Source organism: Pteropus vampyrus, unplaced genomic scaffold (genome assembly GCF_000151845.1).
Source record: "Pteropus vampyrus isolate Shadow unplaced genomic scaffold, Pvam_2.0 Scaffold15, whole genome shotgun sequence".
Taxonomy (NCBI): domain Eukaryota; kingdom Metazoa; phylum Chordata; class Mammalia; order Chiroptera; family Pteropodidae; genus Pteropus; species Pteropus vampyrus.
In genome coordinates this window covers 9619410-9642035 of record NW_011888796.1, presented here as the reverse complement: position 1 = coordinate 9642035, position 22626 = coordinate 9619410, and the positions used below count along the sequence as shown (strand labels likewise).

General features: G+C 44.0%; 1 protein-coding gene across 5 annotated transcripts; it reads right to left on the bottom strand.

The window, feature by feature from the left end:
* Positions 1-296: 296 nt before the first annotated feature.
* OTX2 (orthodenticle homeobox 2) lies at positions 297-10170 on the bottom strand. 5 transcript variants are annotated; one of them, XM_011385111.2, is made up of 5 exons: positions 10061-10170; positions 9842-9908; positions 5149-5364; positions 3958-4133; positions 297-2066 (listed from the first exon to the last, which is right to left on the bottom strand). In XM_011385111.2, the coding sequence occupies exons 3-5, from the start codon at positions 5243-5245 to the stop codon at positions 1446-1448; spliced, it is 894 nt and encodes a 297-aa protein (XP_011383413.1). In that variant the 5' UTR covers positions 5246-5364; positions 9842-9908; positions 10061-10170; the 3' UTR covers positions 297-1445. The 5 variants fall into 5 exon arrangements, with proteins under 5 accessions (XP_011383413.1, XP_011383429.1, XP_011383419.1 ...); XM_011385127.2 differs by having other exon boundaries at positions 3958-4109; XM_011385117.1 differs by having other exon boundaries at positions 429-2066; positions 3958-4109; positions 9842-10156.
* Positions 10171-22626: the final 12456 nt, after the last annotated feature.

Below are 22626 nucleotides of genomic sequence, written 5' to 3'. Positions count from 1 at the left end.
GAAGTTAAAAAAAAAAAAATCTCCTTAATCAAATAAGGGAATAAAAACAAGGGAATTCTTGTCATTCTCATTTTCTCTGTGGTACTATTACAGTTCTTCCTTTCTTGCTTAAAAAAAAAATTGATCCATGTTAAAACATACCAATAAAGTGCCTAAGATCGTTAGGGTGTGCGGCAGGGAGGGAAAGGCAAGGAGAGCAAGATCCTAATGATTGTTAGGCTCTCTGTATTCAATTTCAGAGCAATCCTGGTGAGTCACAAAAGTTTACATACCACACTCATTCATAGCTAGTTCATCCTTAGATTAGACCCTGAAAATTCAAAAATAAAATTTGCTCTCTGACCTAAGAAAAACATGTTTTGGGAAGGAGAAGCTGAATGTAGGCTTCTTATTCATACATAGTGATATGAATTAAACTGGACCCAATCTTGTGCTAGAACCATTTTAATATAATTATACATATCTGCCAAATCCAGGAAGGTTTATGCATATATAACTTTCCAGTTAACATCTGCAAGCATAAACAACAATGATCTCAGTTTATAAATTCATCAGGGTCAGAGCAATTGACCAATGTCTCTTTACTGCTAGGCTTACCAACAGTAAATTACAGATGAATTAGTGTCCTTTTGTTTCTCTTCTCTCACTCTCCTCGTCCAGAGACATTTTGTTGTAAAGTTTCAGTGCAGCTCACCTCCAGCCAAAGGTAATCTTTTTAGATAACTACTCAGTTGCTCTGAATTTTGCTTATAATTATAACCTATTTAATCACAGAAGAACTCCTGCAGAGGTGGAGTTCAAGGTTGCATACAATAACAGGAGATCACAGTTTTGAAGTCTAGCACAGATTAAAAACCACAGATGTACCATTTATATAAGACACACACTGATTGTCTCTTAAACTACATATTGACTCCTTATGAACAATATTTTTTTAAATAAAGTAGTGCATCTAGGACAATCAGTCGCACAATTCACACAGCCCTGAAAAGGTATTCAGTGCCAACTAACAGTTGGTCATGATACGTGAGTGAGCTTGAGACACTGTCCATTCCTAAAATTCAACCAAGAATTGGCTAAAACATTGGAACACCTCTGCTTAAGAAGGCTATGTCCTTCCCTCCTTTCCTTCACAATTTAGTTTTATTTTTGGTGGTATTTAGTTGCACATGGCTAGAATGCTTTTTGATCACTTTGAGAATCAGGAAACCCAATGATCTAAAACTATGACGGGATCTTAAGTAGATTGGTTTGTCCATTGTAGGTTGCTGGTTGGTGGGCCCCTCTAAGGACCTTCATTTTTCCTTCTATGCCTCTTGGAACATTGATCAGAAGATGAGTCTGAGCATCATCCCATCTAACTCTTTAACCAATGCCTGGCTAAAACTGGAATGTCCAGCCCAGTATATTTAAAAATCACCCACAAAAAGAGGTTCTACATGTCTTCACAAAACCTGGAATTTCCACGAGGATGTCTGATCTTTATAATCCAAGCAGTCAGCATTGAAGTTAAGCTTCCAGGAGGCAGTTTGGTCCTTATAATCCAAGCAATCAGTGGTTGAGTTAAAACCCAAGCTTGAGGCTCCATATCCCTGGGTGGAAAGAGAAGCTGGGGACTGATTGAGATGGCTGGTAACTGCATTGGTACCCATGGGGCTGAGTGTGGCCCCTGGTCCAGGAAGCTGGTGATGCATAGGGGTCAAATAAGATCCACAGTCCATGCCCCCAAAGTAGGAAGTTGAGCCAGCATATCCTTGACTATAACCTGAAGCCTGAGTATAGGTCATGGGATAGGATCTCTGCATGCAGGAGGAGGAGGTGGACAAGGGATCTGACAGTGGGGAGATGGAAGCTGGGCTCCAGATAGACACAGGAGCACTGCTGCTGGAAATGGCCGGGACTGAGGTGCTAGAGGGGGGAGTGAATTGGCCACTTGTTCCACTCTCTGAACTCACTTCCCGAGCTGGAGATGTCTTCTTTTTGGCAGGTCTCACTTTGTTTTGACCTCCATTCTGTTGTTGCTGCTGCTGTTGGCGGCACTTAGCTCTTCGATTCTTAAACCATACCTTGAAAGAGAAAGAAACTTCTTTAATGTGGTTTTAGCAACTCATTAATAACAAGAGTAGCTTGGCTCCCAGATTATAACCTGTACTACATGGACAGATGAGCTAAGCAGAAAATCTTTCCTGCCACTGAAAACCTATTATGTAGTACTCTTATATATGCTCCTGGAACTTTAAGAAAGTTGAGGAGGCTCTGTCTAAAAGCACTTGACCTTGCTTTACTCCTAGCCCACAATAAAATTTAAGATAATGACCCAAATAATGTGGCTAAAAATTCTCCACCTCACTTTCCTATGTTATTTCACCTCGAACGAACACACGCGCGCGCACGCACACACACACACACACACACACACACACACGCACACAGCGCTACATTTTGGAATACTCTCACAATGGAATAGAATGTGTCCATGTCTTTTGGAGGAAAATACAAGGGAGGTAAAACAATTCTGTTGTTACATGCCAATAAGAACTGCCTAAATTCAAACAGTTTGTAGTCCATCTTCTAGGGAGCTATAGAGGTTGGTTCCATCACTCTACTTTTTGTCTCTCCTAGAAAGACTCACAAAGAAAGCTCCAAGGAGAAGTGACCCAGTTGAGGAAGGTCTGAAAGCCGTTATTTGCCAACACCTTCTTGGTGGTAAATGGAGTACATCTCTGCTTTGAGCTCAAGGACAGACTTCTCTACTGGTCTCAAGTCCGAGACTGGAGTCTGTGCCTTCAGAGTAGTGCCTCTCAGCACATAGATTCCGTTTTCTGTACTATGTTCGTTGGCTCAACTTCAGCCTCTGCCTGCAACTTTGAAAATTTCTTTTCACCAGGGCTGTTCACATTCTGTAATGAAGCGGCTGTGTTTGGTGTGTGAGGGGCCTTATCAGAGAAACTACCAGCATTTTTTGGGCAACAAGTCCTTAGTTGTCCTCTTCAATACGGGCTCTCCACACGGATGTCCTAACTGCGGTAAAAATGGTGCCACTAAGGCTGAGTGCAACATCACCAACTATTCAGTCATTTTCTTTTAGGGAAGACTTCTGTTCAAGTCTTACAAGTGCTAAAATTTCTTCCATCTTACTTTGAAAAAGCCTCTTTCTTGGTTTGCAGTTAACGCTGATGTCGAAGGTGAGCCTTTGGTATGTATGTAGTTTAGGTGCTAATCATTCTTTCCAGAGAACTCTATATGGGACTTGCATTCTGGGAAAATTGGACTTTACTTTCCCTTTCCAGCTTAAGATCAAGTAAAGGGGGCCTAAAGGAAGAGGAGAGGGTGTCACAAGGGATATTATATGCAGCTATTTTCTCTGCTCATTGGCTCAGCAAATTCTGTTCAATCAGTAAGAAGTCAAAAAAACACCTGTGTAATTTCTTTGGTAGGAGAACCAGCTGCTTCTACAGCCTGGCTCTACCACCAAACTGACAAGTGACCTTGAGCAAGTCATTTATTACTTCATCTGTAAAAATATTGGGACTATTCAGGAGCTAAGCAACTTTCATCCTTAAAAGTGGGAGAGAATGGGGGAAAGGACATATTAAAATATAATGTGACAGTACATGAAATCTGCCAAGGCTGGGCCTCTGTAGGCCAGGGACCCAAGAGTTCTAGGACTGTGCTTCATTGCTGCAGCTGAACAGGGAGTCTTACTCTGCATCCTGAGTAGGAAGACTCTTCTTATAGGATTGGATGGGGTGAGAGGACAAAAAGGAGGTCCAGAAGAAGTCAGGCACTCGAGGAGGCTTAGGAGAAGAGTCTGTTGGCCTCCTGTGGAACATTTAGTTTCAAGCCTTCCTTTGGTCATCTCAAAGACATGGAACTCTGCTGGGTCCTGAACACACACCGTGCTGGAGGGAGGGGTGGCACGGTCAGGAAGGGTAAATCTCTCTACATCTGCCCTACCTGCACCCTGGACTCAGGCAAGTTGATTTTCAGTGCCACCTCCTCCCGCATGAAGATGTCTGGGTACCGGGTCTTAGCAAACAGCGCTTCCAGCACGTCTAGCTGCGCCCGGGTGAACGTCGTCCTCTCCCGGCGCTGTTTCCTGGGGGTGGCTGCGGGACAAGAAGCCCAGGGCCCTTTAGGGTGGGGGAGCAGTTTCTCAGTCATAGGGGTCTCTGCGGGTGATCCGATTGCCCCTCACCCCCACTCCGCAGCCCTCCCCTGGTCCTCCCAGGTTTTTTTAACCCAGAGCCTAGCAATGTTCTCTCCACCCCCTCCCAACCTCGGCTCCTCCAGCGCACACTGGAGGTCCCAAGACATACACTGCCCCTTGTGAGGGAGCCCCCTCCCCCATCCTGCCGTACTCCGCCTGAGCGTCCCTTCCAAAGCTAACAAAACAAATAAAACAAAAAGACAAAACCCCCAAATCCTTCAAAATCAACCCTAAAGCACAACACAAACAACAAAAAAAATCCATTCCGTTAAGTCAAAGGATCCCCAGACCCGCAGCTTGGATTGATGGCGCGAATCTCAACCCTGCTCGAGATCCTGAGATTTAGGACTCCAAGGGCCTTTATCCACCCATCTTTAAAATGGGGCCGTATTTCATACTTCTATGAGGATTTTTTAAAAATCAGATCTGATCGGAAAAGAAGGCCCCGGCACCCGAGGTAAGTCACACCTCTGTGCATCAGCGCATAAGGGCCTGGAGGTCAGAGGGGAAGCCCCAGGCTGGCGGGGAGAAGTTGTGAAGAGAAACCCGGCTTCCCCGAGAGGGTAATTCCAAAGACTTGGGCTTCGCGACATGGGAAGGGGCCTCCCGCCCCAAAATGACAAGGGCAGTAACCTTCCTTCCCCCACTCCAATGTGTGTCCCTTATTCATTCTAATTAAGAATCAAGCAATGTGATTTTGTTCAAGCCTTGTAGATCCACCTACTCGCTTCTCTCCAGCCCGGATCCTCTCCTCTGCCAGTAAATGCCCGGTGACTCAGAGCTGCTTCTCAGAAGGAAAACCCAGTGGGGACTTCGCCCGGAGCCGGGGCGGGGGTCGGCGTAACAGCCAACCCCGGAGCTCCGGGGTAAAGGGTGTCACATCCCCGCGGGGCAGGCGTGGGGAAGGGCGGGGCAGGAGTGCGGCAGGGCTCACTTACCCGGGTAGCCCACCGAGGGGTGCAGCAAGTCCATGCCCGAAGTAGTCAGACTCAGCCCATTGACTGCGTAAGGCGGTTGCTTAAGATAAGACATCATGCTAAGGTTGTTAGGAAGCGCAAAGTCGGCCCAAATCGGGGGGACCCAGCTGGAAGGTCTCGCTTCGCCGGGGGTGGACAGATTCAGGGTCCTTGGCGGGTGGGTTTGGAGTGGTGGAACTAAAGGCAAAGCAAACAAACAAGCAGAGGTGCTGGTTTACTGCTTCGGAGGTAGTAGCTCTTCCACGTTCCACCACTAACTTGAAAAGAGCCCGGGCTACTCAAGGCAGAGGCTTTTAAAGGGGTTGCAGACCCTTCCCACCTCCCCAACCCCCAGCTGCTCAGAAACTAGAGGGGCTGGAGACCAGATAAACCTGTCTTCCCCACCCCCACCCTAAACTTAAAAAAAAGTACCCGAAGAAAGCAATTACAATCTGCCTTCACGAAGAACAAAACCCCCATGCCTTCAAATGCACACGTTGCATTCCTATCCCTACATTTGCATAGGGCTCATTGGCTGGCACTAGCTAATTGTCTCAAACAAAACTTGATTGGGGCCATTTGCAGAGACAAAGAACTCTTTGGCTAAATAAATAATGCTGATAACAAAGCCCATTGGTGAGAAACAAAGAAACAATTCAAGAAATCTACCTCTCCCCAGACTGTTGCCTTTCCAAGGCAGATTTTAATTATTTTAGCTTTTTACCACTTTCAACAGCTTGGAACCTAAAATGTCAGTGCATTTAACATCTAAAATACCAACTTGCTAATTGACAAACTTGAGAAAACTGCTCAACCACTATTATTCCACATTTAAAGTCATTTCCAGTAATCATTTTCACCTAATTAGTAGTCTGGATAATTAGATTTTGAGGTAAGTAACAGATTTATTGGGGTTTTGGAGAATCTTGATTTTATGTGTATAAATAAAGCTAAACAAACATTCATTTAACTTTTAATCGACACCTATCAAATATTTAAACATAGTGAAAAAAAAAAAGTCTTCCAGATTGGCATGGGGTTTGCTAGAAATTCTGAAATAAAGTTAGAATCCCACCAATCAGAAAATGAGGCCCCCACATCTGCAAGTAGAAAAGGTTCGCATTTGTAGTGCAAGCCGCTTCCATGTTGATTTTGATGTGTGGAGGCTGCAGGTCCTGCTGGAGGCACATTTTCCGGCATTTGGGTCCTCAGCAGCCCCAACAGTTTCCAGTTAACTCTAACTGCCTTTGCACATTGTAGTTTTGAAGAAAGTAGATACACAAACACCCAAAGTTTTGAAACTAATAGAATTTCTCCCTACCTTTCAAGTTTCCTACAGGCCTATAAGAAAAATTGCTTAGGGAGGGAAAAGAAAGGAAGAAAAAGAAAAGTTATTTACTTTCTTCGGCTGAGTCTCTCTCATTCCTCCAAGCCAAGTGATCCAAAATGGATGTTAATATAGGCTGGCAGTTGGCAAATCTGGCTTTTATTTTCCTAAAAGATGGCACTTATCCTGCAAGGATCTCTACTTTGCAACTTTGATACTCCGAGAGTTTGCTTCAAAATGGCGGATATAAGATTAGGAGAGGTCCCTTCTTACTTTCACAAAGGTCCTACTGGGTTTTAAGGACTCTGGGTTTTTATATTTACATTGCTTAAGAAATAAAAACATAAAGTTCCACAAATGGAACTAGGTTACTGCAGCTTCTTCCTGATTTAATTCATAGCACAAAAATCATGCTTTTCCACTGTCAGATCTAATTTAATATAATTTTATAAATGCCCTTCCTGGAGTTTGTATTATCTCATCGATAATACTAATTTAGTTGCTTGTACAACAGAGACTTGATGGTTTCTATTTTCAAGAGTTATTTGGAGGCTGTGGAAATAATATTGCCTTAAAATAGTCGTTTATTTGTTTAAATAGCTTCTAAGCTGAAGTTCGCTGAAGTTCTTTCTTGTTTAAAGCAATCTCACTGTGTTGGAAAGCTCTGAACTACTATTAAAAAAAACTGGTATCATATCGAATGTACACATGATAAATATGGAAGAGTTCGCTCTTACACGCAGAGCTCTCACCCAATTAGAAATGCCTGACACATCATACATTAAAGTAACACATTTCAACATTAAAAGCGGTAACAGAAAGCACCAGGACAGAGATCCTTCTTGGAGCTCCTTTGCCCCTACCACTGCAAAATGGCTAAAATTCTTGGACAGACTATTTTCGCCTTTTTACTAGATCCAGTGTTAAAAGAAAAAGGAAGGAAAAAACTCCAAAATCGAAACTCTGAAGAACTCTCAACAGTCAACCTAGGTATGCACTCAGAGAGGCCATGGGCCCTTCTAACTTTCAAAGCCCTGAGGCACTCCTCTCTCCCTTCCTCTCTACGCTGAGACCAGAAGGGGAAAAAGAAATACCTTTTCAAAAATATAAGCCTCAAAATGACTGCTCACGAGGCGGCCACTGGAGAACTCCTACCTAGAAGAAAGGGGCGGCGGTCGCGCGGCGAGTCCCCGCAGCCGGTCGGAGCCCGCACCTCCGGGCGCAAGTGACTCAGTCCGGCGTCCCTGCCCTGCAGCCCCGCAGCCCCGCAGCCCCGCAGCTCGCAGCCCGAGGTCCGACTCCACTGCCCGCCCCGGCCCGCGCCGCCTTATATCTAACGGTCAATTCGCGCAATCTGTCGCTCTCCCCAACCCCCACCCACGTTTTTTTTTTCTTCCAAGGAGCCTATCTACCAGTTGCTGTGTCCTCGCTCAATAATAATTACCTCGTCCGAGAATTAATTATAATAAATGTTTTCTTGATAAACTAACGAGATAATCCGAGGGGCACACGTCCCTTAATTACAGGCCGCCGTGCTCAGCTCTGCTTCTCGCCCGGGCTGATTAATTTTCTGCATGATGGAAAGGAAACAAAACTAGGCGGACTGGCGACTGGCCTGCGGCTGGGAAGACAACGCAGAGGAAGAGGAGGGGAAGAAAAAGGAGACGTGTGGCCACAGCGAAAAACAGCGGCCTCTCTCTGGCGAACTCGAGTGAAAGTTTCTGGCCTCAGGGAATCTAACAACGCTGCCACCCGCGAGGGAAGGAGGAAGAACGTGCCAGAAGGGTTGGCCTTGACTATTAATTATGGCGAGGAGAAAACCCGGTGTTAGCTCGTGAGGAGAGGTCTGGGTGTCTACCTCCTTTGGGGGGAGGAGTTTTCTCGCCAACTCCTCTCTGGTGCTAATAACTTATGGTGACTGGAAAACGTCCCTGCAGCTCCAGGATGGACGGGAGAATGTCAAAGAACGACTTTCCTGTTCCCTCCCGAATAATCCACCACCCCAGGCCTTCTGTCCCTGCACCCCACTTAAGTCTGTAAAGGAGGAAAAAGCCAAGTCGGTGGAATTCTGATGGGGGACTTGCGTTTCAAAAATGTATCTTGAAATCGGACCACGATTTCAGGAGTCACTTGAACGCATCAACACGAAGACTTCTAAGGAGACTGCGGCACGACATGTCCTGAAGCTGGCTGCCGGCTGGGACCCTGGGCAGACCGCAAGCGGAGGCTGGGCTTCAGTGCACCCCTGGACCCGGCCCGAGGCTACTATGCCGGGTTGTTCCCGAGCCCGGGAGGGGTGCACGCGAGCGCGCAGGCCAACCCCGCCGCGGCCCGGGTCCGCGAACAGCCCTGGGGCCGCCTTCCCCACCGGAAGGACTCCTGTCCCGGACCCTGCCGCGGCCTCGGGTGGAGCAGGGGCCACTCACCGCCACTTTTGCCCGCTCCAGGTGAACGCGGAGGGCTACGCGGGCCAGCCCTAAACCATCCCCGGAAAAGTCACCCTGTAAAACGACTCTTCTACGCTCGCTCGGCCTCGTGGCCGGGTCTGGGACCACAACAACTACGGGGGTTATTGCACTCCCAGGGTTTGGGGGGGGGGGCGGGCCGGAGAGAAGGGGCATCCAAAAAGAAAAAGGAGACTTGGAGGCCTTTGGAAGAGGCCGAGAACAGAGAGCAAAGCTGAGGGAGCTGCTCTTGGCTGAGGGAGACGGGGCCGACAGGAGTTGACTGCGCTCCCCGCCTCTTCGACTGCCATCTCGGCTCTCCTCTTACGTTCATTAGGTACAGGCAGGGGCTTGAGCAGCGGCTGGCGGCTACCAACGACCCCCGAGCCAACCGTCCATGGGAGGCGTCTGTCATCATCATCATCATCATCATCATCATCATCATCATCATCATCTATCCATCCATCCCTCCCGCTGCATCCGCATCTTTTTGTCTTGGACTCCGAAAACGTCCTTGGGATCAATCCAAATGACCCAACCACAGCCGAGGGCCAAAACGCAAAGATCGCAGGGAGAAGCCCAGAATGGGCGTTGACATAAAACAAAACTACAAACAAAACCGCTCCAAAACACCCTACGTTAGACTCGCAGGGTTTCCACGACGTTTTGCGCAAGCCGCGAGCCCAGAAGCGCGCTCCCTCTCTTCCTCCCACTCCTGCACTCATCTCCAGATCATATTTTTTATTACATCTCAAAAATTTACGAAGGAAAAAAAATACATCAGCCCTTAGGAGAACTATGTCTACGTTCGCAGAGGTGCATCGGTGTGTCTGTTGGATGTACTGGGTAGACAGAGAGACACTTAAGATACGGATATAGACAGACAAGACAGACGGACACTTACCTTACAGCCGCATGGGAGGTTAGGGGGGAAAAAAATTATCCTTCAAAATTCCAAATAGTCAGCTATCCTAAAAGAAATCAAGATTATTGGGTTAGCAACCTTGCAGTCTTCACCCTTCCAAAAAAGTCAAGCACAACGAAAAAAAAAATCTTTTAAAGAACAGAAAATGAGGAAAGTAGCTCGGGTTCAAAATGCCCTGGGCCCCTCTGTGATACATACAAAGCAGACGTGAAGAGGGCTGCTCTAGGATTTTTATTTTTAATAACAGTGGAAGCTGAGTTGGAGCTGAGGTCGGTTCCGCTCTCAGGGAGATTTGCTGAGAAAGCGCCTCTCTGGCAACTTTTTGACGCAAACTCTCCAACCAATGGCAGGGAGAGAATGATTGACACATCTAAGCCAGAGGGAAAATAATAAAAACACACAACAGGGGGAGGAAAACAGGCCGCTGCTGCACGGGGGGACGAGCAGGCAACAAATCCAGGCCTCCGACATTACCAGAATATTCTTGAAAGACACTGAGCTCCTTTTAAAATATACATTATGGGCCAGAGTATGTGAACTAATTGTATAATTAAAATGATGGACAAGGAGGCCTCTCCTTACCTTCTCCTCCTCTTCCTGTCCTCCCTTTTACCCCTCCCCCTTTTTGTTTTGTTTTTGTTTTAGGGAAGGGGAGAAAGGAAACCCATACGATGTAAGATGGGAAGGTAAAGATACTTAAGGCTGGGGAAGGGTGAGTGAAGGTGGGAGATAACTGGGTTATTTGCATTCCATGCTAGCGTAATGTGTGTGAATCAGACGCAGAAACCAAGTTAGACTGAAGCTTAAAAACATGACTACACCTTCTCAAACACGGTCCGACCAAGCCGAGGGTACTAAGAAGGGTAAAGAAAGGAGGCCTGGGAGTGAGGCGTGGGCGAGTAGGTAAGAGAAAGATGTATATACAAGTCCAAGAATGAACTATTCAAGAAACTCTGTGCCTCTACCACTCATTATGCCTTTATAAATATCGCCCGGTCCCCAAAGCGAGAGACCTGGGCTCCCAGGATCCGTACAGGGATTTTAGAGTTTTAAGAAGCCTAAGGCAGGCTGCAAAGAACAGGAACCCCGAATCTAACCCCTGGGCGGGTTTGGGGAGACAGAAGGAGCCAGGTCGAGACTCGGAGGTGTGAGAGTGGGGTTGGCAGGATACCCGGGGGGAAGGGAAACCCTTTTTGGAAACAGTTTCTGCATTAAAACAAACGCCACCTAATGCCTGCGGCAGCGGGGCCTGGAGCTAACTCCGCCTGCAGCCTGCGTGGCCCGAGCCCGGGTCTGAGAACCCGGAGACTGGAGAGTGTCGACACCAGAGCACGCGAGCTGGAGACAGGGAACCCCAGCCCGACTTCCACCTGGCACAGAGAGAGAGAGAGACCCAACAGCTTTCAAACATCTGAGTCCCTAGAAAAGCAGAAACGGATTTGGGTGGTGGGGAGGGGGGCACGAGTGGACGGGCCGAGGTTGTGTGAATGGCGGGGTGTGTGTATGTGTGTGTGTGTGGGAGAGCAGAAGACAGTTCTTCCCTCAGAACTCTCAATATTGGAAAAAATAAAATAAAATCATTTCTTAAACACTCCCCCTTCCACCCACCACCACGACGGCAAGTGGGCCCTAAGAAACAGCTCGCTGCCTTTAATTTGGGGACCTATGTTAATGAAGTTGGTAATTAATTCGTTGCTTTGTTGTCGGTTCTGATACTGTATGTGTAATCAAATGCGGTCGTCCTTGGGATTTACAGCAATTAACGAATTACGGGAGTGCGCACGAGGAGGCAAGCGTTCCGCACCCGGCTGGGCTCCGGCTTGGCCTGGGCATGGGCACTTGGCGGCCGCGGCCAGCCTCGCAGGTGTCTCTACAGCTTTGAGCCGCGGCGTCCACACGAGCCCCCAGCGGCCCGGAGTCTGCTCAGCTCCTCCCCGGGCCCTCCGCGACCGCTCCAGTCCGAAGAGACCCGCTGGCTGTCGCGTTCCCAGGAGTCGCGACTTTCTGGGAACCCGGGCTGGGGGGAGGGTGAGTACAGACCTTTTGTTTTTCCTCACCCCGCCCCCACTGTACTGAAACACCTGGCGACTGCCCACCCCCCAAGGCCTTTAATTTGGGGGCGGGGGGGGCGACAAATGCCCCAGGCAGTCTGGCCCGCATGGCGCTCATTGGGAGCGCTTCGCCAGAATCACCGTGCTTTCGATGAAGGAAGGGCAAATCCACCCTGATCCCGAGCCAGAGCCTCCTTACTATCCCGAGAAAAGACTATGTTTTTCCCAGTTTAATCACAATGATATTTAAAGCATCAAAGAACGAAAAAGAAAAATGGACGTTGATGGTCTGGCGGAGGGGAAGGGTCGGAGGGAGGCCTTGGGGACAGTGGGGGTGGGGAGGGGTGGAGAAATATCAGAACACGCGCTTGCGATCTCCACGAAGTAAGTGAAAAATTTTAGATTGGGAGCTCTATCTGCTCTGGGGTCCATTGTAGTGGGAAACCCGACATCAAGCCCGATGTAGAGGTTTTCTACGTCTTCTCAGATGGCAGAGGCAGCAGCATCTCCCTGAAAATTCCCCAGTTCTGTTGGACATGGGCAGATTTTGGCGCAGTGGGGCGTGGGAGGGCTTTTTCCTTTGCAGCGGCTCGGAGCAGACAGCTTCCGCTTCTCCTTTGCCCTCTAGTCTAATAACTTTGCAGAAATGCGGGGCCAATAAACCACGAGTTGGAAATGGACAGTGTTAAATAAACAAGGGTCTCTTTAAAATTCTCATCCACTTCAGATGTCTAAAGTAAGATTGTGATGATTTTGTCACGGTTTGGTAAATTTACCCCTTTAAGAGGCTTTCATAAATCCCAGAACACACCTTCAGCCAGATTTGAATATAGATTTAGGTTTTAAAACCCAGAAGCTGGAAACACTGCTTTATCAAAGAGAATTTCCCTTTAGCTTAGCAATGTGCTGAAGCTCTTAAAAGATTGGATCTGAGAGACAGAGAGGAGAAAGAGAACTAGAGACAGAGAGAGGCAGACAGGAAAAAAAAAAAAAAAAAAAGACTTTCTTTTTCTTTCTAGAGGAATTCTGCCCAGACTCTGCAGCAGTTGCTAGCAAGCAAGCTTTCTCCTGGGTGTCTCCTGGAAAAGTTGCAAAATTGCTCTTCACCTGTAAGAACATGCTCTTTATCTTCCAGTCTCTTCTTGTCAATTTGGAAATTGCAGACAGCCCGGCTCAGGTACAGTCTCCACAAACCTTACTCTAGGTCAGGACAAAAGCCACTGGCTTTGCGGGGAGGGAGGGGACTTGGGCTGTTGTACTGAAAACCTTAGATGGTTGGTGGGAGAAAAAGACTCTTTGGATGAAAAGTCTAACTCTTGATTTTCAGTAAGTCCTTGAACTTCCAGTTTACTTACTATGTAGTCATTGTATTTTCTCTGTTCATGTTTAACTTTTTTTTCTGTGTCTTATGTCTTTAATTTTTTTTTTAATGAATCTGACATATGGTAGCTTGCTTTGTGTTTTTAAATAACTTTTATTAACAAGCAGATAGTTTTTAATTGCCACAAGTTCAATTATCTTGCTATGAATATGAGATATAAGTACTCAGAAGCTAAATTAAGAAAACCAATACGCAGGGAATCAAATTATTTGTCAGAGTTTGCATGCAGTTTCCAAAATATGGCTGATATGCATATTTTCAAATCTAGATTCATGTCTGATGCTCACTGGGCTTACTTTCTCCCCCACACATGCCAGGCCAGTTTAAAATATTCCAAACTTTCCTCTAAGTTTATTAACTATGGTGGTATGGGGGAGAGTGGAGGAGTGGGAGGAGAAAGGAGAGAGATCTCAGGATTCTTCCAGGCTAATTAAAAAAAAGAAGAAAACCCATATTCCGTGAGAACACAGCCTCTCGGGGGGACAGGAGCCAGTTAGACTCCCTGAACACTTACTTCTGAAATATGAAGATTAATTTACAATCTTTTCAGCGATTCAGTGGACAGTGGAAACCACATCTTGCCTTAGAACTGCCACGATGTTTAGAAAAAATCATTTTTCATTAGGTTTTAAGATACATCTTTATTAAAAACTTTGACAAGATTAACTTTAATTAATTTTTTAACGAGGGTTAAAGATTGACAACGCAGGCAGAATTTGGGGGAAAATAGCAGGCAACAGATCACTTATGAATTAAGCTTGGGGGTTGCTTATTCCTTGCATTTCAGTTGCCTTAGAAAAGCGGGCAAGAGGGAAAGAAACAACTTCAAAGATAGGATTGTGCTGTCTTGATAAAAGAGTAGGAGGCAAATTCCAAATGCAAAAAAGAGGAAAAGAAGACCATGTTGTTCCGGAATGAAACGGATTAAGATTCTGTGACAAGTGCGGGATGTGGGGCTGTGAGACATTTATGAGCTGAGTGAGAGCTGGGAGCTATGTGTCTGTCCCTGAGCGTGTGGGGACCAAGGGTGTGTGCAGAGCAAGGTTAGGGTGGGAGATAGAAAGGGCATGTGTGAGAATGAGAGACAGAGAGCAGTATAAGGGGTGTGGGTGTGAGTGTGGGTGTGGTGTGGACGGGAATATGGATGGATTGATGAAGGGTGGTAGCTGTCAGTTTATATAATTTTCATCTACTGGTTCTGAAGTTTCCTTGAAATCAATTCTACTGCAGGCAGCAGCCTTGAGCTTACAGAGCGGATATAAAACAACCATTACAGTCCAATATCTTGCCTGTTTGCAAACTTCATTTAAAACTAGGGGAAAAAAGACCTGGGAATGGTTTTGTAAGAAAGGAAAAAAAGAAGAAAAGAAAACCGCAGTGAAGCTTTAAACTAGTTTGGATAAATCTCTAATCTTTTATTTGTAACCTTTTACAAGCTTTATTTCCCGTATATAAAAAGCTTCTTTTATATAGGCACGACAGACTTTTCCTTTGGATTTTTAATTAGAGCCCATCAATTGTAGCCATATTTAAGAATCAATATAAAGTAATCCTTCGAGATGGGATAAGGTTTTAATCGAAAATCTAATTCCCACTCTTTGCAGATCATTTTTAAGGGGCTGGTTGATTTTTTTGAAAAAGTTCAATTTTTAAAAGATATAACACCTAAAACCTGAAAAAGGTCATCTCTGCAAAAAACACAACTGATGTTGCCTTACAAAGGAAAAAAAGTCTGGCTGTTTTTGGGAACTTTTTCTCCTATTAAGAAGAATTTGACTTATTTTTTTTCCTCAAACACTTTTTTCTTGTATGGCTCCTAGGAGAGTATTCATACTGAATGGAGAGAGAGAGAAAAAGAGGAATTGTTTGTCTAAAACAGCATTTCTTATGCAAAAAATAGTAACTTAAAATTTTATTAACAAAGAAAACATAGATCTTGACAGATCTTTTTCACTACATGCTCTCAAATTCCCAAGCTTAGGAAATGAATAACACACTTTTCATTTTTGTTCATAGATGTAAACTTTCCACTTTCATATTTATGAATGAATATTTCTAACCATTTTAAAAACTTCAACATTAGAATTTTGCAATTATAATTTTTTACAATTGAAGAGTTGCTTATCACAAAAGCATAGAATTTTAAACAGTTCTCTCAGTTACAAGCTTTCGATTGTCTTTTTTTTAAAAAAAAAAAAGAAAGAAAAGAAAAATAAAAGCAAGGAATGGAACAAACAAAAACTAATTCTAGATTCACAGCCCAGACATTGTTTGCTTCTTGATGATCAAGCTGAGGTATGTGTTCAAAGACTGCACATTATCTAAATGTACTTACTGCATTTTAAACAAACATCACCAGTTTAAAGATCTGCAAATCATCTCTAAACTAGAAGGGATCCCCCCAAAAGTTTATAGGCCTATTTTCAGACAGTCATTGACTTGTTTTTATTGTTATATATATTAAGTACACATGAAAATAAAAACGAACGCATCGTATTTGCTTTTAAAAATCTGAATGGAGCTGGTTTGAATATATTTGATACTCGTGCTTTTTTTTTATCTGAAGAAATTTCAATTTATTTAAAAGCCTGGCGTTTAATGCACTACATGACTACATAAATTTTAGGAAAACTCTCTTCTATTTCTCCGTAATCGCGTCTATGAAAACCTGGGATTTTCCACTATTATTTTTTAAATGTGAAAATATAATGCATCTTCATTAAGAAAATTGACTGCTGTGCTCACGACAGTTAATTGAAAAGGCAACCTATTTTAATGGTGTGGTTGCGAAGAAGATTACATACTTTATCCAAACACAAAGACAATTAATAACGAGAAGCAGGCTGCTGCCATTAACTCTAATGCAGTTGCATCAATGTCACTTAAAAGTGCTCATACCTGAGATTCGTGGTGCAAACTCCCCCGACTTCCCCCTTCCCCAATTCACCCATTCCTTAATTTGGGTTTCTTAACATGCAATCGCCAAGGCGGGCTGTGATCAGGCGGGCTAGTTTCGGGCAAGTGCCGCGCGGGGCCAGGCGCCCCTTCCCGCGGGTCGCGCGGTCCAGCGCAGCGCGCCGGGCCGGAGGCACCCCGACTGCGGGTGTCTCTGCGTGAACCTCGCGCCCTCCCGCCTGAGCGCAGAGCTGGGCGAGGGCGGCCACAGCCTCAGCGTGCTGGAGGGTTTGGAGCCCCAGGGCCACCTGGTACATTATGAAAAATTTACCAAAAGGGATTGGGCTGACTCGGAGCCTGGGTTCTACTTTGATTCACTTACGTTAGAGTCGTGGGGGGAAAAAATCTTTAAAAATTGAGAGTATGGTGGGGGCATCTAGGCACAAATGGTCATTCGGCGAATCGACCAAGTTTCCCAAAGCGCCCCCTCTCCAACTCTCGGGCCAGGAGAGCGACGCGTGTGTATGTGTGCGCGTGTGTTCGCGCGTGCGTGTGTGAAGGCTGAGGGTCCCGACCTTTCCTAGGTTCGAGCAAGCCAGGACCCCTAGGCAGGGAGACAGGGAGGAGGAGGCAGCCACCTCTGGAGAGGTGTGACCCCCCTCGAACCCGGGCCGGCGAACTGCGGGAGACACAGCGAGAAGGGGAAACGCGGGACTCCCAAGTCTTGGCGCCAAACGAGCGGCGGTGCCTAGTGCCAGGCGTGGCCCTGCGGCCGGTAGAGCCCCGCGCTCCCGGGCGCGAAGACTCGAGGGCGCGGTCTGCCCTTGTGGTCGCCAGGCCCCCGGGGCGGATATGGTTTGGGAAAGGGTCAGATCTCAATTTGGGTCTTTACAGTGTGTTTCGGAGCCCGCAAAAGACTTCGAAGAAGACTGCTATTTGGCGTCCTAAGCTCTCGGAACCTGCTCTGGCCCTGTTCTTTCCCCAGAGCAGTCTCCTAGTGGAGGATCAGGCAGCTGGGGGAGGGGTTGCCCCTCCATCAGTATCACTCCCTCCCCTAATGGGGGCCCGGGCGCGGCTGCAAACTAATAGGCACACTGACACCAGGCGGTCACCTCCCTTCACCAAAGGATTGGTGGGGGCCACGCTCCTTGGTGGGGAGCCGCGCTCCTTCAGAGAGTTCTGGAGACTTCTCGCATTGGCCAGCCAGGAACAGCGCCACGGAGAGCTGTGCTGCTGAGGTCTGAGCCCTTTAGAGCTGCCTGGGAGGGAAGATAGAAGAGCAAGTAGTAGCCAGACTTCCAAGGCTGCCCCAGGTCAATCAAAAACGCATTTTGCAGAGGAAGATGGAAGGACCTCCATCCTCCAAGGCCCAACTGGATACGTCCCTGTGCCTTGAGGCATGGCTTCACAGGACAGTTTCTTCCACAAATGTACACTCCCTTTGCAGTCCTCAGTGTCCTTGGGCCAACCTTGTTATCTCCCAGTCAACCATACCCCACTTTTCCCTGTTTCCATCTATTCATCTACAAACTCCCTGCAGACTTGCTTTTTCCACGGGTTAGGGAGCCTCTCAAAGCCTCTGAAGACAAGTAGACTTAGGGTTTTCCTTGAAGCCCGAGGCTCTTCCTCTCCTTCTCTCAGGACAAGTGGCTCTCTAGAGATTGTAACCTCCTTTTGGTGTGCACCAGCTATCAACTACATGGCGTGGTCTAGGAACCTTCTGCCCTTCTTCCCTCCTCATTCCATATGATGTATCTAGAGTTTTCCCTGTTCCTTTCAACTGCCTTTTTCAGATTGCAAAAATTGAAGAACTCCAGTTACTATTTATCAAGGAAGCTGTGGTTTCTGCTGGTAGTAAGATCATGTGTAGCACTGGGTCTCAAGAGGGAGAGCAGGTCTCCTAGACCAGTAAGAAGTGGTTCTCGAGATAGCTTGAACCTTAAATGTCATACTTGCCCAACAACGTAAGAATAGTAACAGACTAACTTGTATTTGTGGATCTGTTTCTTGGCATTTGACCTATGGATGCTGGAGGCATCTTTATTAGCATGCATGTGACTTTGGATAGCCACTCAATAATGACATTCCTAATCATTTATTGAATACCATTTAAGCTAGTTCAGCATCAGACAGTAGCTCTTAGCCTAAATGGCAGTTTTCTGGCAGCTTATTCAACCAATGAACAAGTAAAAAGTGAAAGATATAATTGCTTCTAATACTTAGCTTCTGAATATGACAGATTCACCGCTTAAGGGACACATAGACCACACCAAAAGTATATGGTATGTTCCGAGTTACTTTTGGAAAAGCAGTTTCCTTCTGGGTGTACTCTCTTGTATTTGATGCACGACTTATGTCTAAGAAATACTGAATAAATAGGCATGGTTTATAGATATTGAATATCAACAGAATCACGTTGCTGAGTTTATCTTGACCTTTTCCTACTGTTTCAGTTAAAAACAAACAAGCAAACGGCAACAACAATAAACAGAAGTAACAAAGGCCTGGGTGAAGACTTTTTCTAATAAAGAGATATTCCATAGACACTAGATATTCACCAAGGAATATCTGGTAAGCCTATGTCTATGATAAAACACTTGGAGAGAAACCAAGCCATTCCATTGTCATTAAGAAATATTTTTAAATGTCTTGGTAGTTGCCATTAGGTAGATGCAACTTCAGTCAACTCTAGAGTCCTAATGAAGACATTCCAGCAAAAGCAAAAAACATTTTGCAGTAGACCATATAATCAAATCTGATTGAACATTTGGATTGATTTGATCTATATTAACTAATATATTCACATATGGATAGATGTATCTATTTATTTTTCGTGTGCAAAATTTTCCATCAAAATCTCTGATTTTTTCTAAAGATCTGTGATTATCAATCTAAGAAGTCTCCAGAGCACACATATTTTTTAAAAAGTTGATTGTAACATGAACTCACATTCATTCATTCATTGATTTATTCATTCAGCAAACATATTTAGGGCTATTACGTTTTGTGAAATTGTTAGGAGCTGACTATGTCTAGAGATTCATGCTGAGGACTAGGAACTAAGTTTTTTTTTTCCCCTCATGTAAAGGAGAAGCAGATATTTATAATAAGCATTTGGTCTAAAAGTTTACATTATCTTTTTTTCCTCTGGAAAATTCACCATCCCAAATCTGAAGGCAGAAGTCATCTTGATTTTTTTTTTTTGAATTGTAGAGTATAGAAGATTATTGGGGACAAAATTAAGCCTGGAGAGATTTGTCAGTTGCTCAAAGTTGTAAGTACTTGTGTTGATCATCCACAGCAGCGTTCCTAGGGAAAGCCGTAGGAGTTGTTTGCATTAACTGACATAAGTAGATGACTCTTAATGTTCAAATTTGATTTGTTTCTAAAAAATAAAATCAGAGGCAACTGAGTGTATAATTGATGATGTGTTTAGATAGATTATGTGCTTTCCACTAGAAGATAATGTTTTGCATAGGAATAAAAACAAACTTGAGATTTAACTCTATATTCTTTTAACCAATATCTAAAAGATATAGAGATTATATCCTATTTCTAAGAGAATGAAAAAAAGTATCCAAAATAATTATAAATGCTATTTACTTTTTAAATATTTTTCTGTGCTAGAAATAATTATTGTATATTTGTTCGTTTCAAGTCATTTTAGCTTCAACAATTTGCCAGTCCTCAAGTTGACGGCTTTTATTTCCTTTTGAATTCAGGATTTCAAATTGATAACAACTTACACTCAAATATAGTCTTTCCTATAAATATTTTCTCCCCCTCCTTTTTAATTTGCTTCCCATCCATAAAACAGACATTACGATGATTTTTTCCAGAGGTCACTGATGGCGTTATTAAATGTGATGATCAAATAATAGATTAGAATTGAGTTTCCATTGAGGTGGTCAGTGTATAAAGCCTCTTTTTTTTTTTTTCTGGTGAACTCTAACAGGAGGAATTAAATGCTATCTCTTAGAAAGCTATCTTACTGATCTATGTCTGTTAGGACCCACCAGAGTCTTAGAGCCATCTCTTCATCAATAGTTATTTTTATCTTTTGAGTATGATTTGTGGGTCATAGGACCCATAAATATCCTGCGGTCTGTAGAGAGGCCATATTGATTAATGCTTTTTTACAAATTATTCAGAAATTTTGGGGATATTATTTTTTTTTCTTTAATTCTAAAAGCATTCAAAACCTCATCCTTTACTTTCCAAATTTGGTCTTCTTAATTTCCTACACAGTTAAGAGTATGAGAACCCCTTTGTTCTGGAGCTGCCGATTCTGGTGTTCAAGGTGTTTGTTTGTAACTGGGAACCACACTTGTTATTTTAAAGTGCCATAAATTCTTAAAACTAAGCCTCTATAGTCCTTAGACCACCTTACCAGCTTAGATTGTGTGATCTTGAGAATGAAAAAAAAAGTTTCCATGAGATTAGGTAGCTATTCATATTATAACTATGACTTTATTAAATTTAACTGGCAAAGAGATCTATTGCAAGTAAAGAAGGTGAAAATATAGGCTTACAATATCCAGGACTGAAAATAGAACATTTAATTTCTGATTCTCTCTGCAGGTGGGGTATGAAATAGAATGCCAGTGTGGCTGCTGCCAGAATGCTTGTCTATTTTTACACTTTCGTAAGGGATGTGGGCAGTGGAAAGGGATACTTACTGAAGTACGACAGGGTTTATGTAGAAATCCATTAGGTTTAAGGTGGGCAGTATTTGCCTTATGGAAGAGAGTGGGTCTCTCGATGTCAAAAGGGTATATGAGAAAGATGGTGAAATGAAAAGGAGATGAGAATCCAGACACTCCATTAGCAGCCTTACCCTGTGACAGACCCAGAGGCAACTCCAAAGCCACCAGGGCAACTGCCTGTTCAGTTTGCCAAAGAGCCAGATGCTGTTGCTTGGAAGAATCTCCTCCACAGCTTGATGTCTGGGTCCTGTGATTGCCATCCAAAGAACAGTGGTGGGGCATGCTGGGATGAATGCAATCCCGGCATCCCACTACAGTGTTTTCTTTTTTAAAAAGAGTCATATTAAATAAGTTTTAAAACTCATGTTATTTTTGAAATTTTGAAAAGGAAATTGGAAGACAATAGTACAAATCAAGGCTGTATATTTGAAAAAAAAAATCCTCTTAATTTTGCTTATGGGTCATATGTAATTACCCCATGAGAATTGGACACTTAGAAGAGACAAAAGACCATCCACCGTTCACAGTGATGAAATAAAAATCACTACAATCTAGAAGAATGGTGATGCAGATAATATTTATTATTTATGTTATTGACTATGATCATTTATAATGTTTATTTACATGAAATTAAAGTAAGGTTTAATTTTAGTATCAGTTTTGCAACAGAATTTTGATTGTGGGTGCCACTGAACATGTGTTTAAATAAAAAAGCCAATAAAAAAAATGATAGGTGACGTTTAAGGGGAAAAATCATGCCTGACTGATGAATCACTAACATCTTTCCTTAAATATCAGCAGTATTGTCACATGAAGCAACAGCCCTCCTTTTCAAAATATGCGTTAATATCTGCTGTGCTATAGCTGAGTGAATAATAGCTGCTGTATGTCTTTGAATGATTCAGTCCACTTCAACAAATGAATGTCATTTGATTCCAGTATACAACCAAAATCTTTGCTCTTTTTGTGTAATCTTTTATTTTTGTAATTATAGGAATTTTTTCCTTTACTATTCCCAGGCTTTGTCTAATAGCCTGATAGTAAGTGCCTGAGTGCCAGAGTAAATCTGTAATTTCTTTAATCATTATGATCAATGTGAATCATGGCATGATTAATGTGACCATGGCAATAGGTAATGGTTAAAAAGATAATCAAAATATTTGGATAGTGATAACTTACTACAGAGCAGTGGTTCTCAACCAAGGGTGATTTCTTCCCCCAGGGGACAGTTGGCAATGTCTAGAGACATTTTTGGTTGTCACAACTGTTATCTAGTGAGTAGAGACTAGAAATGCTGCTAAACATCCTGCAATGCAGAGGACAGCCTCTCGCAACAAATAATTGTTTGGCCCAAAATGTCCATAGGTGCCAAGGTTGAGAAATTCTGATGTAAAGAAATAGATAGCAAGTATAATAATGTTGACATTTGAAAAATTTTGGTGATTACCAAAATATGGAGAGCTATATAGTATCGTTAATCCAGATGAAATGTAAAAAAAAAACCTCTGTCACTCAAATATTTTCAAATATCTTTGGGGTTGGGATCATATATACAAGGCATAAAGGCATATTATTCTTACTCTCTGTAAAAGGTATTTATCATCCTCACTTCAATTATTTACACACATAGCTAGCCACATCTTGATGAAGTCAATAGCAACTTTGCATTATTATGCTCATGTTTTCTGAACAGGACACTAATACAGCAAGAAAAACTATATTAAAGAGTTT